The sequence below is a fragment of the Monodelphis domestica genome, chromosome 4 (genome assembly GCF_027887165.1).
Source record: "Monodelphis domestica isolate mMonDom1 chromosome 4, mMonDom1.pri, whole genome shotgun sequence".
Taxonomy (NCBI): domain Eukaryota; kingdom Metazoa; phylum Chordata; class Mammalia; order Didelphimorphia; family Didelphidae; genus Monodelphis; species Monodelphis domestica.
This window is the reverse complement of record NC_077230.1, coordinates 420,621,587-420,638,018: the sequence shown is the minus strand read 5'-3', so window position 1 is coordinate 420,638,018 and position 16,432 is coordinate 420,621,587. Positions and strand designations below refer to the sequence as shown.

Here is a 16,432-nt window from a genome sequence, read left to right as displayed (position 1 = left end):
CCCCACCTCTATGAACATACTGGGTGCTACATGCTTGTCATCTTATCTGGAGTCTTGGAATAGTGGGATTAGTCATAATAATACCTAATAGCTGGTATTGACAAATCACTTTAAGGTGTGCAAAGCACTTTACAAATATGTCTTTGGCTACTCACCACACCCCTGGGAGGCAGGTACTTTTATTATACCCATTTTACAGATGAGAAAAGTGAGGCAGGTAGGTAAAGTGACTTCTTTTTGGTCATCCAACTGGTAAGTGTTTGAGGCTGGATTTGAACACCTCTTCCTGATTCCAGGACTCTGTCCACTGGATTAGGTTTTTTTCTATTTATAGTTTCAAAGAGGTGGGGAAGAAGGAGAGGAGCCTAAGGCAGATTTATGTCTCCAGGTAAGAAAAATCTTCCTATCAGAGATGCCTAAAAATGGAATGGATATAGTAGTAATGGAATAGGAAGTAGTATGGTCTTGGAGCCTGGCTGGATGTGATGGCCCATAGGCACCCACTACCTGGGGAGCTAGACTCAACACCACCTAACATTCAATGCATCTCAGAAATTAAGAGTCCAGGCAAATCCAATTGGATTTGTTACCAAAGTGGCTTCCTACACCCTCCCTAAGACTCCCCCCTCTTCCCACCCCCACTCTTGCCTTCAGTCTAATAAGTGCCAAGGGCAGGAAGGAATCTCCTGCCCCATTTTACCAGTTATCCTAAGCAATCCCTTCCCACGGAGGCCTCCATATCTCTACCCAGATGGCCTTTTAAAATCTACTCCACCTCTACAAAGCCGGTTGAGGCCCTCCCTGCTCTGACCTTCTGTTCTAAAATCCTTCCCAGCACGGACATTCCCTGGTCTAAGGCCCCTCCACTCCGACCTTCCCTGCCCTAAGATCCTTTTGCAGCTCTGCCATTCCTGGTTCTAGGCCCCTCCCCCTCACATTCCCTGTTCTAAGGCCCCGCCCCTGACACCCTGCTCTTAGGCCCCTCCCCCTCACATTCCCTGTTCTAAGGCCCCGCCCCCTGACACCCTGCTCTTGGGCCCCTCCCCCTGACGTTCCCTGTTCTAAGGGGCCTCTCCTCTTTGGGGAGGCTCAGGCAGAATTCCGAGGCATGGCCTGTTTTCTGGGTCTCACCCCCTCCTCAGTAGCTGAGCTTTGCCTCCCCAACCCCACCGTGCCTTCGGAAGGAGAGCTCTTGGCTCCCTCTGGTGGTCTAACTGCATGGCTGCCCCGCACTCCTCCCCTCTCCGCCACACCTCGGCGGCTCCCAGCCTGGGGGCAGGAGTGGCCTTGGAAGGCACCTCGTTCCCCTCCCTCATCCCCCAGAGGAGGAAGCTTCCTGCCCGAGGCCCCGACGGTGGCGCCCTCGTTCCCCTGCCCCATCACCTCCAGCTCTGAGCTGGGGGAAAGAGGAGGAACCTCAGGGGGCCCGCCGGCTGGCCAGTGAGACGCATGAAGGACAGGACCAGAGGGAGGGCGGGCGGGCTCCGAGAAAAGGTCCCTTTACTGTTCAGGGGAAGATGCTCGAGGGCAGGGGCGGGAAGAGCTCAGTCCAGAGTGTGCAGGGTTGGCCTCTGGCCCTCCTCACTCCTCCGCGGGCAGGGGAATAGGCCAGTCAGGTCCGTAAGAAAGGGGAAAGAGCGGCCTCACAAGACGCTGACCCGCTCGGCCAGGCCCTGCATCTCGTGGTCCGGAGGCGGGAAGGGCTCCCCGCCCTCTCCCGTGGCGCCCCCGCGCAGGTGTTCTGGGTAAGGCAGCGTGTGTTCGGCGGCGAACTGCTCCCAGCGGGCATCGTCACTCTCGTGGGTAATGTGCCGCTCCCCCATCTTGGCCTCGAGCTCCCGCAGGTCCAGCCAGGTCTGGTAGTCCTAGGGGGGAGGGGCGGGGGTAAGCAGGGAGCGCCCACTGCGCCCTGCGAGAGAGTTCCCGCCCCTATTGCCCGCTGAGCCAATAAGAGGGCTCCCCGTGTAGGGGGCCGCGCTCACCTGGAGCCAGGGGTGACTGAGCGACTTGTCCACACTGTAGCGCTTCCGCATTTTCACTTGCAGCAGGTTGTTGATCAGGTCTATGGCTGGGGGGGAGGGGAGAAGGGGTGTGGGGGGAAGGTCCGGCCATGGAGGGGGGGAGCCCTCCCTGGCCCAGCCAAGCCATCCTCAAGGCGTTAGAATCTGGGCATTCAGCTCCTCCCTCCCTCCCTCCATTCATTCATTCATTGGCAGCCCTGGGCTCTGCCACTGGGTACGGGCTGGCATTCCTCAGTGCAACTCCGCATGAGCCACCTCTCTTTGGGTGGCCGCCTCCCTCCTTCCCGGAGATCCCCAGAGAGGCTTTCCTGGGGCTCAGAGGGATCCATCCCAGCCCGATGACCACGAGGGACGGAGCTGTGGTACCTCCGGCAGAGATGTGGCTCCAGGGGCTGGCCGGGTACATGAAGGCTGCGTTCTGGATCTGGTCGTTAATGTCCTCGTCCTCGTTGAAGGGAAAGGTGCCGCTGAGGCTCACGTACATGATGACGCCCACGGACCACATGTCCAGGGAGCGGTTGTAGCCCTGGTTGAGCAGCACTTCGGGGGCCAGGTAGGCCGGGGTCCCCACCACCGAGCGGCGGAAGGACTTCTCCCCGATGATCCGGGCGAAGCCAAAGTCACACAGCTTCACCTGTGGGTGGGGGCCTTAAGAACAGCCCAGAGAGGACTCCCGGCCTCCCCACACCCCTGGGCCGTCTGGCCCTCCCCCCAAGCAGACACACTCCGCTGCTCCCCTCTGCGGCCTCCGATGGGGGGTCCCCCAAAAGCTGCCGCTACAGCCAGTGCTGACCTGGGGGAAGGGATCCGCTGAGGCCAAGAGCACGTTCTCTGGCTTCAGGTCACAGTGAACAATGTTCTTGAAGTGCAGGTGTCTCAGGGCCACCAGGATCTGGGGGGGGGGGGCCGGGAAAGCAGGTTGGGTGGTGAGGGGACCCCCCCACTCTCCTTCCTCACCCCCAGCCCCTGGGCCTCACCTGGGTGATGAGGAACTTGGTGAGCCTCTCGGGCAGCCGGCCCTTCTCACTGGACAGAATCATCTCCAGCATGTCCCCGTGCAGCTTCTCCATCACCACGAAAACCTTCTCCGGGGTCTCAAACATGCACTCCAGGTTCACGATCCCCGGGTGCCGCAGACTCTGCCAGGGCAGGAGGTTCAAGTCCTTCCCTCCCCGGCCACGCAGCCCCGGCCAGCCCGCCTCCCCCCGGAGAGGAGCCTCACCTGCAGGATGGCCACCTCGTTCCGCAGCTGGCTCTCCTGCTTGGTGGGGAAGCGGAGCTTGTCGATCACCTTCACAGCCACGTCCCTGCCCGTCTTCCTGTGCTTGCCTGCACACAGCCAGAGTCCCCTCTAATGTCGGTCATGGGTCTCCCCCCATCTGAGCCCCCCCCCCCCGGGGCGCTAGGCTCCTGGTCAGAAAACCTCGGAGGGAGATCCTGGGTACCGCCCTGAGCCCCGGAGCCTCGGTTTCCTTGTCTGCAGAATGGGTGTCATCATTAGCTTGCCCTGCCCGGACCGTGAGCAGGACTATGCCATCAAGCCTAGAGATTAGGCCATCGGGTCGGGGCTCCTCGGTGCTCGTGGGCCAGTCGTGTCCGCATCTTTGTGATCCCATTTGGGCTTTCCTTGGCAAAGACCCTGGACGGGTTTGCCATTTCCTTCTCCAGCTCAGGGTGAAGTGACTTGCCCAGGGTCACACAGCTAGTGTCTGAGGCAGGATTTGAACTACAGTCTCCCTGACCCCAGGCCCCATTCTTTCTACTGGACCACCTGGCCATCCCAATCCAAAAATCTTACAGCCTGTCAGGGGCACTGAGGGCTTAAGTAACTCATCCAGTATCACACAACTAGTAATGTGCAATAGGCAGAATTTGAACTCATGCCTTCCCTAATCTGAGGCCAGGATAAGAGAAACCTTTATATGATATATTTATATATGTATATTTACACATAGACACAGGTGATGCAATAGATAGAACACCAGGCCTGGAGGCAGGAGCACCTGAGTTCAAATCCAGCCTCAGATACTTCTTAGCTGTGTGACCCTGGGCAAGTCACTTAACCCTATCTGCCTCAGTTTCCTCATCTGTCAAATTCTTTCCAATGAGCTGGAGAAAGGAAGGGCAAACCCCTCCAATACCTTTGCCAAGAAAACCCTAAGTGGGGCCACAGAGTCAGACACGACTGACCAGCACCAGCACCACCCAAAGTCTTAAAGCCGCTCGAATCCAGTAAAGCTTTAAACCTTTTGGGACAGCCTGTAGATGAGTTCACATTATTACTGAGTCCCCGAGGGGCGGACCAATGACATCCACAAACACCGTTTGTGGTAAACTGGGAGGCTGACAGCCGAATTCATTGATAGTCACATCCTCATAGCCACTCTCGGAAATGGACATTCTTTCTATGCCCATTTTAAAGACGAGGAAACTGAGGCCTCGCCCTGGGTCACACCATAGCTACATGTGTGGGATAGAATCCAAACTCAGGCCTTCCTGACTCCCAAGTTTTTCAGCCTCTTCTGAAGAAAATGGGGGGGGGGGGCAGAGCATCTGGGGAGGGGAAGAAAAGGGGCAGACAGCGGAGCTCCACCAACAAGGGCCTGAACAGGGGGCAAGTGAGAACTGGGGACAGAACGCGGCGCCGCCACCCCAATGGGCCAAAAGGCCGGCCTGGTTTACCTCCGTAGACAACTCCGAACTGCCCAGAGCCGAGCACCTCGTCGGGGAAGATCTGATAGACCGTGGCGATGTCCTGGGGGAAACCAAGCAGTTCGGGGGGTGGTCAGGAAGGAAGGGGGGCTTCGGGGGAACTGTGGAGTAGGGCAGGCAGGAGGGGAGACGGGAAAGTGGGGAGCTGAGGACGGGGAAGGAGAGGAGGGGCCACGCTAGGAAGGGGGCCCCGGGAGAGAGCAGGAGGGGAGACAGGAAAGTGGGGAGCTGAGGACGGAGAAGGAGAGGAGGGGTCACGCTAGGAAGGGGGCCCCGGGAGAGAGCAGGAGGGGAGACAGGAAAGTGGGGAGCTGAGGACGGAGAAGGAGAGGAGGGGTCACGCTAGGAAGGGGGCCCCGGGAGAGAGCAGGAGGGGAGATGGGAAAGTGGGGAGCTGAGGATGGGGAAGGAGAGGAGGGGTCACGCTAGGAAGGGGGCCCCAGGAGAGAGCAGGAGGGGAGATGGGAAAGTGGGGAGCTGAGGACGGGGAAGGAGAGGAGGGGTCACGCTAGGAAGGGGGCCCCGGGAGAGAGCAGGAGGGGAGATGGGAAAGTGGGGAGCTGAGGACGGGGAAGGAGAGGAGGGGTCACGCTAGGAAGGGGGCCCCGGGAGAGAGCAGGAGGGGAGACGGGAAAGTGGGGAGCTGAGGACGGAGAAGGAGAGGAGGGGTCACACTATGAAGGGGGCCCCAGGAGAGAGCAGGAGGGGAGACGGGAAAGTGGGGAGCTGAGGACGGGGAAGGAGAGGAGGGGTCACGCTAGGAAGGGGGCCCCGGGAGAGAGCAGGAGGGGAGACAGGAAAGTGGGGAGCTGAGGACGGAGAAGGAGAGGAGGGGTCACGCTAGGAAGGGGGCCCCGGGAGAGAGCAGGAGGGGAGACGGGAAAGTGGGGAGCTGAGGATGGGGAAGGAGAGGAGGGGTCACGCTAGGAAGGGGGCCCCAGGAGAGAGCAGGAGGGGAGATGGGAAAGTGGGGAGCTGAGGACGGGGAAGGAGAGGAGGGGTCACGCTAGGAAGGGGGCCCCGGGAGAGAGCAGGAGGGGAGATGGGAAAGTGGGGAGCTGAGGACGGGGAAGGAGAGGAGGGGTCACGCTAGGAAGGGGGCCCCGGGAGAGAGCAGGAGGGGAGACGGGAAAGTGGGGAGCTGAGGACGGGGAAGGAGAGGAGGGGTCACGCTAGGAAGGGGGCCCCGGGAGAGAGCAGGAGGGGAGACGGGAAAGTGGGGAGCTGAGGATGGGGAAGGAGAGGAGGGGTCACGCTAGGAAGGGGGCCCCGGGAGAGAGCCCCCAGAGGGAGGCAGGGGCGCCCTCACCACATTCTCCTGGATCTGGCTGTTGGACACAGAGATGCTCAGAGAAGCCTGCCCTGCGGAGAAGGAAGGGGGAGCTCAGGAAGGCCGGGCCCTCGGAGGGCTCCCCTCCCCAGCAGATTCCCGGGGCCAGGGGCATCCCGGACTCACTGTGGGGCGCGTGGCCAGGGCTGCTGGGAGCGTCCTGCAGGATGACCGGCATCAAGGCCTGGCGGATGGCCGTCTCCCAGCCGCGAGCGGTCTCCGCCGCCTGCCCGCCGCCTGGGCCCCCGGGGGCCAGCACGGGCGTCTCCCCCACAAAGTAGATGGTGTTGGCTGTAACAATCTCGAAGCAGTGGGGGTTGGTGCCGGGGGGCACCAGGGTGAAGTTCTGGGCCGGCTCCACAGCCAAGATCTCCGACAGAGGGATCTCCTGGTGGGACACAGGATGCCCAGGGAGAAAGGGTTGGGGTCTGCAACCTCTGAGAAATTGGACCCAGGCTCTAGTACCATCAGTATGCAGAGCTCCGCATCTACAGCCCATCAGAACCCCGAGTTTTATTTTATTTTAAACGTATTTTAATCCTTTCCTTCCACCTTGGAATCAATGCTGTGTATTGGCTCCAAGGCAGAAGAGTGGTAAGGGCTAGGCAATGGGGGTCAAGTGACTTGCCCACGGTCACACAGCTGGGAAGTGTCTGAGGCCAGATTTGAATTCAGGACCTCCCATCTCTAGGCCTGGCTCTCCATCCACTGAGCCACCCAGATGCCCCTCAGAACATAGGGTTTTAGCTCTCTACCATTCTATCCTATCACCACCCATCATCAACAGTCCCCGGAGGCCAGTCACGGGTTCAAATTCCCCCTCCCAAGTGGGTTGGTCGGCAGGGATGCGAGCCCAGGACTTCATACCTTATAGTATCGGTTGGTTGTGTTGTTCTGGAAAAGGGTGAGGCACTTGGAATCGAGCCTCCAGTAGTGACGTTTCCTCTGGAAGGAGGGACAGCGGTCACCCAGGGCATCCCCCCTCTTCCCCGGAGCCCGCAGCCCCCCTCCAGGCCAGACAGGCACAGGAGTTGGGGCCCCCTCCCCCAAGGAGTGCCCCCCATCGGCCCCCACGGCCACTCACCAGCGTGTCCTTGTTGCTGTAGTGAACAACCCAGCCCTCCCGGAGGGTGGTGCTGGACTTCCGGGTGGTGTGTCTCACGGACTGGACCACTCTCATGAGGGGGATGTACCCCAGGGAACTGGAGGGGGGCAGGGGAGGGTTACAAGCAGGCCCCTCAGACACGGACACGATGCCCCAGCAAGGAAACGGTGCGCGCTGGCGAGGCTGTGGGCAGACGGGCACTCCGCTTCACAGCCAGGGAGCTGGAATGGGGCTTAAAAAGGGGTCCCCAAAGCGCCTAGACCTGGGGACCCAGAATTCCTGCTGCTAGGTGTCGACCCCAAAAAGGGCCCCAGCAGAAAGGAGGGCTCCTAAGATACTCAGGGAGTCACTGCGGTGCTTTGAGGGGTTCCACCAAATGGGGCACGACTTAGATGCCCAGCGATTGGGGAATGGCTCGCAATTTGGGGGGGGGTCTGTTCTGCCCCGGAAGGAAAGGAGAAGTCAGGTCAATCGGGGGAGCCTTCCATGGCGGGAATGCAGCATCCCCTCTTGGCAGAAGCCAGGTGGAATATTATATATACTGACGGGTCCAAGGGGGAGGGCTTTGAGGAATGGGGGCTTTTTTTTAAAACACATTTACCTTCTGTCTTGGAATCGATACTAAGTACCAATGCTGAGGCAGAGGAGAGGAAGGGCCAGGCGATCCAGGGGAAGTGGCATTCCCAGGGGCACACAGCCAGAGTGGGAGCCAGGGCACCCCAACTCCAGGCCTGCTCTCTCTCCGCCTTACCACCCAGCTGCCCTGAAGACCTTTGATACAAGGGGTGGCTCGACAGGGAATGGGGCGAGGGACGACCAAAGCAAAGTGGAAACAAATTATATCCCTCTAAACAAGATTCAAAAAATAAAACAATGTAACATCGGAGCTGGAAGGGACCGAGGAGCATGGACTTTAGAGACCATCTTATTCAACCTGGGTAAACTGAGGCCCAGAGCAGAAAGGCAGTTAAAACCTAAGTTCTGGGACGCGCTCGGCAATACCCCTGGGTCTTGTCGGCTTCTCCTTCCTCCTCCTCGCTGGCCCTCAGGGCGTTCTCTGCATGGGACCCAGGGATGAACCCAGAGTCGTCGGACTCGTCCATCAGAGAGCTCTTGTCACTGTCCCCAAAGTCGCTCACCTCTTCCATGGACACATCTGGTGGAGAGGAGGGAAGGGAGCACGTAACCTGGGGATCCCCTGCAACGTCTCCTCCCCCCACCCCCCCCCACCCCACCCCCGGCTCTGGCCATCCTGCTCACCTCCGTTGAGTGCCTCTCCCAGGCAGTCATTGGGGACTCGGGTGGCACACCGCTTGTGACAGTTAAACTTGCAATCTGCAGGTGAGGAGGGTGAGCAGAAAGTCCAATGAGCTCCATCTCCCCCACCATCCGCCCGGGAGCTGAGGGCCATTTCGGCAACTTCCCTTCCCCGGTGAGAAATGGGGGCCCCAACCAAAAGGACTCAGAATCCCCGGTGCCCGCCCTGGGAACGAATGATGGACGCAAGCATCGTCTGACCCCCAAACGCCGCCCCTCCTGCCTCCCGCTCTGCCTGGGGAGCGGGGCTGGCCGTCCACTCCTGGACTGACAAGGCCCAAACCTCAAAAACTCCAAGTCTGCGATTAGACCCCACCTTCACGGTCTAAGACTCTAAAGTCCTAAAGATTCTCCCAAAGTAAGTCTAGCACCCGCGAGGCCGGCGTTCCAAGGCCCTAAAATTTCATCCTGAGACCTTGCCTTTGTCTTTGTACCCTCATCATTTAAGTGGCTGCTGAGCGCTTGCAGTTGTTTTAAAAAAAGGCAAACCACCACCAAAAAAGCCTCCCCTTCTGCCCTAGAAGAGATACAAATATCTGTTCCAAGCAGAACAGCGCAGAGAGGTTCAGTGATGTGCCTGAGGTTACACAGCTAGGAAGTGTCTGAGGCCAGATTTGAACTTGGGACCTCCCGACCCCAGGCCTGGCTTTCTATTCACTGAGCAGCCCAACAGCCTCACAGTAAGTGGTTTTCATTCATTCCTTTAAAATTCTAACATTCTAAGAGCTTACGACAAAAAGTCTCTTCTACATCTAATGTTCTTCGCATTGATGCCTAAGTTGCTAAGTAAGCTAAATATAATATTCTAGACAGATTCTAAGGTTCTCTGTTCTGACATTCTAGGTGCCTGTTTCTAGGGTCCTCTATTTTTATTTAATTAATTAATTAAGGGTATTTTTCCACGGCTACACAATTCATGTTCTTTCCCTCCCCAACTCCCAGAGCTGATGAGCAATTCCACTGGGTTTTAGATGTATCGTTGTTCAAAAGATGGTCCTCTATTTTAAGTATCTGTTTCTAAGGTTCTCTGCTCAAAATCTGACATTCTAGGTGCTGTTATTAAAGTTCTCTATTCTAAGTGTGTTTCTGTAGTTCTTCATTCTAAGCCTAACTTCTTGGGGTCCATTTCCAAGGCTCTCTGTTCTAAGTCTGACCTTTCAGGAGTCTCTTTTTGTGGTTCTCTGTTCTGAACCTGATGCTCTAGGTTCCGTTTCTAAGGTTCACTGTGTCTGGCTGGTTCTGTTCTAAATCTGATGTTCTGTCTGATTCTAGGCTTTCCTGTTCCAGGTGTCTGTTTCTAGAGTTCACTATTCTAGGCATTTCTGTGGTTCTCTGTTCTGAACCTGACGTTCTGGGTTCCGTTTCTAAGGTTCACTGTGTCTGGCTGGTTCTATTCTGAACCTGATATTCTAACTGTCTGATTCTAGGCTTTCCTGTTCCAGGTGTCTGTTTCTGGAGTTCACTGTTCTAGGCATTTCTGTGTTCTCTGTTCTGAACCTGATGTTCTAGGTTCTGTTTCTAAGGTTCACTGTGTCTGGCTGGTTCTATTCTGAACCTGATGTTCTAACTGTCTGATTCTAGGCTTTCCTGTTCCAGGTGTCTGTTTCTGGAGTTCACTGTTCTAGGCATTTCTGTGTTCTCTGTTCTGAACCTGATGTTCTAGGTTCTGTTTCTAAGGTTCACTGTGTCTGGCTGGTTCTATTCTGAACCTGATGTTCTAACTGTCTGATTCTAGGCTTTCCTGTTCCAGGTGTCTGTTTCTGAAGTTCACTGTTCTAGGCATTTCTGTGGTTCTCTGTTCTGAACCTGATGTTCTAGGTTCTGTTTCTAAGGTTCACTGTGTCTGGCTGGTTCTATTCTGAACCTGATGTTCTAACTGTCTGATTCTAGGCTTTCCTGTTCCAGGTGTCTGTTTCTGAAGTTCACTGTTCTAGGCATTTCTGTGTTCTCTGTTCTGAACCTGATGTTCTAGGTTCTGTTTCTAAGGTTCACTGTGTCTGGCTGGTTCTATTCTGAACCTGATGTTCTAACTGTCTGATTCTAGGCTTTCCTGTTCCAGGTGTCTGTTTCTGGAGTTCACTGTTCTAGGCACTTCTGTGTTCTCTGTTCTGAACCTGATGTTCTAGGTTCCGTTTCTAAGGTTCACTGTGTCTGGCTGGTTCTATTCTGAACCTGATGTTCTAACTGTCTGATTCTAGGCTTTCCTGTTCCAGGTGTCTGTTTCTGAAGTTCACTGTTCTAGGCACTTCTGTGTTCTCTGTTCTGAACCTGATGTTCTAGGTTCCGTTTCTAAGGTTCACTGTGTCTGGCTGGTTCTATTCTGAACCTGATGTTCTAACTGTCTGATTCTAGGCTTTCCTGTTCCAGGTGTCTGTTTCTGGAGTTCACTGTTCTAGGCACTTCTGTGTTCTCTGTTCTGAACCTGATGTTCTAGGTTCCGTTTCTAAGGTTCACTGTGTCTGGCTGGTTCTGTTCTAAATCTGATGTTCTGTCTGATTCTAGGCTTTCCTGTTCCAGGTGTCTGTTTCTGGAGTTCACTGTTCTAGGCATTTCTGTGGTTCTCTGTTCTGAACCTGACATTCTAGGTTCCATTTCTAAAGTTCATTATTCTAATAGGGAAATCTGTGTGATAATACACACATCACCCAGGTCGAATTGTTCGTCAGCTCCGGGAGAGGGGAGGGAAGAAGGGAGGGAGATGATATGGATCGTGTAACTCCAGAAAACTTTTGTGGACTTTTGTTACTAATTTTAAAAAATAACCATGAAGTTCATTGTTCTAAGTCTAACGTTCTAGGGCTCTGAACATCTCTGTGGAACCTAGGGGATTCTGGATCCGGGATTCCCCTCTGGCCGCTACCTGCTGACCTTTGCATTGCAGGCCCTGGCGAAAGAGACCCTTCAGGAGCTTCTTGCAGGCCTGGCAGACGGTGGGCCGGGTGTAACTGTGGATGAGGAAGGTGTGCGGGACCTTGACCTTGGAGAGCAGCAGCTTGTCCAGCTCAATGGGGCGACCCATGTAGGATGTGGAGGAGGATGAAGAGGAGGAGGAGGGCAGGCGGCGGGAGAACAGCTCAGTGGAGCTGCGGTTCTGTCCAGAAGGAGAAAGGAAGCGAATCACGGTCTCCTTCCCCCGAATGACTCTGTGACCGACCCCTTGGCTGGAAGTCCAATTTGGGGGGAGAGAAGGGGGACAAGAGGGATAAAGAATCTCGAACCCAGAGCCCTCACCAGCTCATCAGCCGTGCAAGGCAGAGACTCCGAGGTGCCGAGCCGAAGGGAGTGACCACTGGCCAACGAGGTGGACGAGAGCCGCCGCTTCCGGGCCCCACTGCAGTTGTTGGGGATGCTGAAGGCACAGCGTTTGTGGTAATTCAGCCCACAGCCTGGGGGGAGGCATGGGCAGCCTCAGTGGCAGTGCCTTTAAGAAGGCCCCCCGACACAGCCCCGGCACCCCCTCTGGACGGGGCGGTCCTCGGCCACCGCAGACGGCACCCCACTGTTCCCCCAGACCTGAGGTCAGCCCAGGCTTCCTAGAACATGTCCCAAGACTCCCTTAGGTCATGTTCAGTCCTCCAGGAGCCTCCGAGGCCTCCTCCTTTCTCTACCACAGACACCCCCAAATGCCCTCCTCTTTCTAGGTCCCCCCATTTCACAAGTCCCCAAGTCCTCTGCCAGGGTGCCTTTTCCTCTCCCAGAAGGCTCCCCCCAGCCAGAGATTCCTCTCTCTCCCCATCACAGAACCCAGAAAACGTCCTACCTCTTTGGTGACCCCGATTCCACCTTCTCCTCCCTTAACAGGGTTCCCCCTCTTCCATTCCCTCATGGAATCTTACCCAGAAAGCTGGTGACCGGCACAAGCAAGCCAACTTTCTTTTTTTTAAATAAGCCTCACCTTCTGCCTTAGAATCAATCCTGGGTAGCGATTCCAAGGCAGAAGAGTGTTAAGGGCTGGGCCATGGGGTGAAGTGACTGACCCAGGGTCACCCTGCTAGGAAGTGTTTCAGGCCACATTTGAACCCAAGACCTCTCGTCTCTAGGCCTGGCTCTCCAGCTACCAAGCTACCTGGCTGCTTCCTCTGGTCAACTTTTTAAAGTAATGAATCCTCCTGCAGTCTCAGGACCTGGGTTCAAATCCCACCTCCCACGCTTGCTCTTCCTTGTGCCTGAGGTTCCTCATCTGTAAAACGGGAGGGTTTGGACTGGCCTGGAGGCCCTTCCAGCTCTAGCTGAGCTGTTCCCTGGTAGGGGAGGACGACCTAACCCAGAGGCATCAGGGCGCAGGGCAGCCCGGAAGGCAGGACCACTGGGGGGCATCAGGAGTGATCCTGGACAAGTCACTCCTCCAGGGGGCCCAGCAGCTGAGGGCCAAGCACGGTCTGGCCGGCCTGAGCCTGACCATAACAGAGTCTGGCGCGGGCCTGGAGGCGGACCTACCGTCACACTTGAGCCCCTGGCGCACCAGGCCGAAGAGCATCTCGCCGCAGTGGTCGCAGAAGGCGGGCGCGCGGTACGAGTGCACCGTCAGGGCGTGGGGACGGATCTGGAAGTCCTCGAAGGTGGCGGAGGCTGGGGGAGGGGCCGGGTGAGGACCCTGGGGGGGGGGGGCACCGGCGCAGGCCCCTCCCTCCCTCCCTCCGAGTCCAGGGAAAGAGCTGCAGGCTGGGCAGAGCGAACCCCAACCTGCTTCTCCTCCGCCCCTCCCCAAGTGTTCGCCCTTCCGGGCCTCCGTTTCCCTTTCTGTCAAACAGCCCCAAAGGGTCCTTGCCAGATCTGGCCTTTCTCAGGGGCGAAGGGGCCTGGAAGCGCCCCCCCTCCCCGCCCACTTACCCGACAGCACCACCTCCACCAGGTCTCCCTCCTGGATGTCCCCAGCAGAGCGCACCAGCTGCAGGAGGTTGGCCGAGGTGGGGTCATGCTTGAAGAGTAAAATCTTGTCATAAAGACCGTAGAAGCCACACTCGGGGAACTGCCGAGGGGGAGGGGAGTCTCCGGTGAGCTCCTGCCCAGAACCCCGCCAGGGGTACCCCCAAAGCCCCTGCCCCTCCCTTCCTCCCGCACCCCGGGGGTTCTGGGAGGAGGGCCGGGGGCACCCCTGGGGGCTGCTGGTGTTCTTGGGCTGTGCAGGAAAGCCGGGGGATCACCAGCCCCGAACTCCCCACCCGGTTCCTTCCGATCCATTGTTCTGCAGGCACCTGGCCTACGGCCCAGCCTGGGGAGCTCCCGAGGGGGCTGCTGGACTCGTTAGTGAAAAGGGGGGTCGGACCCCCCACCCGCGGCCCAGGGATTCGTGGCAACCCTAACCCCCACCCTTAGGACCTGCACCCACCACCCACGGCGCCTCTCTCTATCGCCGGGGTCAGGAAGTGAAACCGGTCTAGAAACAGAAAATGAAACCAGCCAGGTAGGGAGGGAAGCCGAGGTGTAAACATGCCCGAGCGCCAGGCCCCTTCTCCCCTCCTCCTCCTCCCCCGGCGAAGAACCCCACCATCGGGCCCCCCTGCTCCGAGGTAAGGCCTCTCGGAGCCTCAGCCTCCCTTCTGTCTAGTCAGGGGACCTCGGGGTGGACAAAGTGTCGGCCAGCCCCAACATCCACTGCCCTAAGCCCCCTCCCCCTCTGACATCCCCCGCCCCAAGCCCCTCCCCCTCTGAATCCCCTGCCCTAAGCCCCCTTCCCCCTCCCCCGCTCTAGGCCCCTCCCCCTCTGACATCCCCTGCCCTAAGCCCCCTCCCCCTCAGCTATTCCGCGCTCGCTCGAAGATCCCTCCTGGCTCAGCTGTTCTCTAGGTAGACTCGATCTCCGAGCACCGAGCCCCCTAGTCCCTCCCCTGTCCAGGTGTGCCCCCTTCCCTCCTCTGGATTCCCGGCGCTCTCTGCCTCCCGGCTGGCAGGAGACAGGGAGATAGAAGGGAGGGGAGACCAGGAGAACCCCCTCTCCCCTGGCCCAAGCGCATGGCCCCAAACCTCCGGAGTCTTCCCCCTCCTCCCGCCCCGCCAGTCCAACTCCCACGGCTAGTGCCCACTAAACCAAGGGAAGGGGGATCAGGCCGCGCCGCTCCACATCTGGGCTCGCACCTGCCCCATCCCTCCCCCCCCACAACACACCTGGCCGGCCTGGCCCCTTCCTATCTAGCTCTCGCACACCCTCCCTTGCGCTCCCTCCCCCAGAAAATAACTTGTAAAGACACGCAGTTTCCCCGGGACTCTCTCCACCTCGCCCGAGCTCAAAGCCCTGGGGTGCCCCCACCCAGGTGTAGCCCCTGGGCCCCCTTCGAAGAAGTCCTGGGGGCAGGAGCCCTGGGTTCAAGCCGGCCTCTGCCCCGCCGGGGCTGGCCAGCCTGGGCCTGAATAGGGTGCCGGGTGGAATGCAGTCCCCGGCTCCCGGGCCCCCGGAGCCCCACCCTTCCAAGGCCTGGGTCCTTGGGCCCCCTGTCCCCGCACCTTCTGGTCCACGATGGAGCACGCCAGCTGCTTGACGTGGGCCAGCTCCGAGGCGGCGGGCAGCAGCACGAACTCGCGGGTTAGCCCGATCTGGATGTGGAAGGAAACCCCTCCAGGGGGGCCGGGGACCGGCTGCAGCAGGGGAGGGGGCGGCGGCTGCGGCTGCGGCTGCTGGAGCGGCGGAGGCAACTCCGGGCCCACATGGGCTGGAGGCGGTGACCCTGGTCCAGGGGACAGCGGGAGGCCGACAGGGGCGGCCATAGGGGGTGGTGGCGGGGAGGGAGGCGCCGGGCAGTCTTACGCCCGCATCCAACAGCGATCGTGGACCTCCGCGTGGATGAGGGCCGTGGTGCACCCCAAGTCGGGATTCCCCGCGCCTGAGGGCAGGGGACCCCGAGGGCAGAAAAGTCCAGGCAGCCCAGGGCTGGAGGATCAGCCCTGAGGAGCTCGGGGGTTACCCGGCGGACTCAGGCTGGGGCTGGGCGGCCGGCCGGGGGTCTTGGGGCTCCTTTCCCGCCCCCGCCCCCTGCGCTCCGAACTTTGTAACTCGGCGGCAGCAGCGGTGTCGGCCCAGGAGGAAGTGTCCTGACTGACGGCGCGGGCAGCCAATCATCGCGGCCCGCGGTGACGCCAGCGGCCCAGGGGCGGAGCCAAGGGGCTCCGGGGAAGAGGGGGCCCGGGACCCTGCGACCCCCCGAGCTCTAACAGAGGCGCCAGGCGCGGGGTGGGGGCGGCCCGAGGGGAGCCCCCTCCCCAACAGAAAGTGGAGGGTGGAGGCCCCGGGCCGACTCCTCCGCCTCGCCCCGCCCAGGTCCCGGAAACAAACTTTCCTTCGAGCTGCGCCGAGCCTCCAAGCGTGGGCCCCGTGGGGAGGATGCCTTAGCTAGGCACCTCTTTACTGCGAGAAGGTCCCCCGGGCACACCGCGCCCTCGGGCTCAGCTGGTAGGGAGCGGCGAGGGGCTCCAGGGAGGAGAAAATCTTTGGGGGCGGGGGATTGGGAGGGCAGCTGGGGAATGACCCCGAATGATTATAGCATCTGCCTCAGGACTGCTGGGGGAGGGGGGATGTCTCTATGTTTAAAGCTTTTTGCAGACCCAGAAGACCCAGAGGAAAAGCCTCCTGGCCAAGGGAGCTGCCTCAGTTTCCCCTTTTTCCTGGCCCGGCCTGGGTCCCAGAGCCCCTGGCTGGTTCCTTCTCGGATCCATGCCCTTCAGGCCCTCCCTGCATTGGTTCTCAGTTAATGACATCTGTTGCCACCATTCCATTCTCACGTTTGACCCTCGAAGGGGGGGTCTCCCAGCTCGGGAGACCATCCGTGCAAACCACAGGGGGACCACCCAGTGTGAGCTGGCCGCCATCTCCTGGGAGGGGCTTCCTTTAAGCCCATTCCTTGTCGCTGACCTCCCACAGAGCCATGCTGGAACCAGAGGGGGAGGAGGATGCCCCCCCACGTCCCTGAAGTTGAGGAGTGGCGGCTGGCCGTGCAGACAGTCATAGTGGCTGTT

The 16,432-nt window shown here is 58.9% G+C and overlaps 1 protein-coding gene across 2 annotated transcripts; it reads right to left on the bottom strand.

The window, feature by feature from the left end:
* Positions 1–1,483: 1,483 nt before the first annotated feature.
* PRKD2 (protein kinase D2) lies at positions 1,484–15,513 on the bottom strand. Of its 2 annotated transcripts, none has more exons than XM_056796265.1 (18): positions 14,927–15,513; positions 13,316–13,454; positions 12,923–13,054; positions 11,717–11,871; positions 11,354–11,576; positions 8,429–8,503; positions 8,171–8,324; positions 7,148–7,265; positions 6,931–7,008; positions 6,190–6,451; positions 6,043–6,095; positions 4,704–4,776; positions 3,244–3,350; positions 2,999–3,160; positions 2,815–2,913; positions 2,388–2,655; positions 1,983–2,068; positions 1,484–1,865 (listed from the first exon to the last, which is right to left on the bottom strand). In XM_056796265.1, the coding sequence occupies exons 1-18, from the start codon at positions 15,185–15,187 to the stop codon at positions 1,644–1,646; spliced, it is 2,667 nt and encodes an 888-aa protein (XP_056652243.1). In that variant the 5' UTR covers positions 15,188–15,513; the 3' UTR covers positions 1,484–1,643. The 2 variants fall into 2 exon arrangements, with proteins under 2 accessions (XP_056652243.1, XP_056652244.1); XM_056796266.1 differs by lacking the exon at positions 14,927–15,513 and adding an exon at positions 13,815–13,911.
* Positions 15,514–16,432: the final 919 nt, after the last annotated feature.

Bases quoted from the DNA above. Each gene is read 5' to 3' on its own strand.
- PRKD2 (XM_056796265.1), bottom strand. From the start codon at position 15,187: ATGGCCGCCCCTGTCGGCCTCCCGCTGTCCCCTGGACCAGGGTCACCG. The intron at 8,325-8,428 runs GTGAGCAGGATG...CCTCTCCACCAG, and splicing joins GGGAGAGGCACTCAACGGAG to ATGTGTCCATGGAAGAGGTG. The intron at 2,069-2,387 runs GTACCACAGCTC...CCTCCCCCCCAG, and splicing joins GAGCCACATCTCTGCCGGAG to CCATAGACCTGATCAACAAC.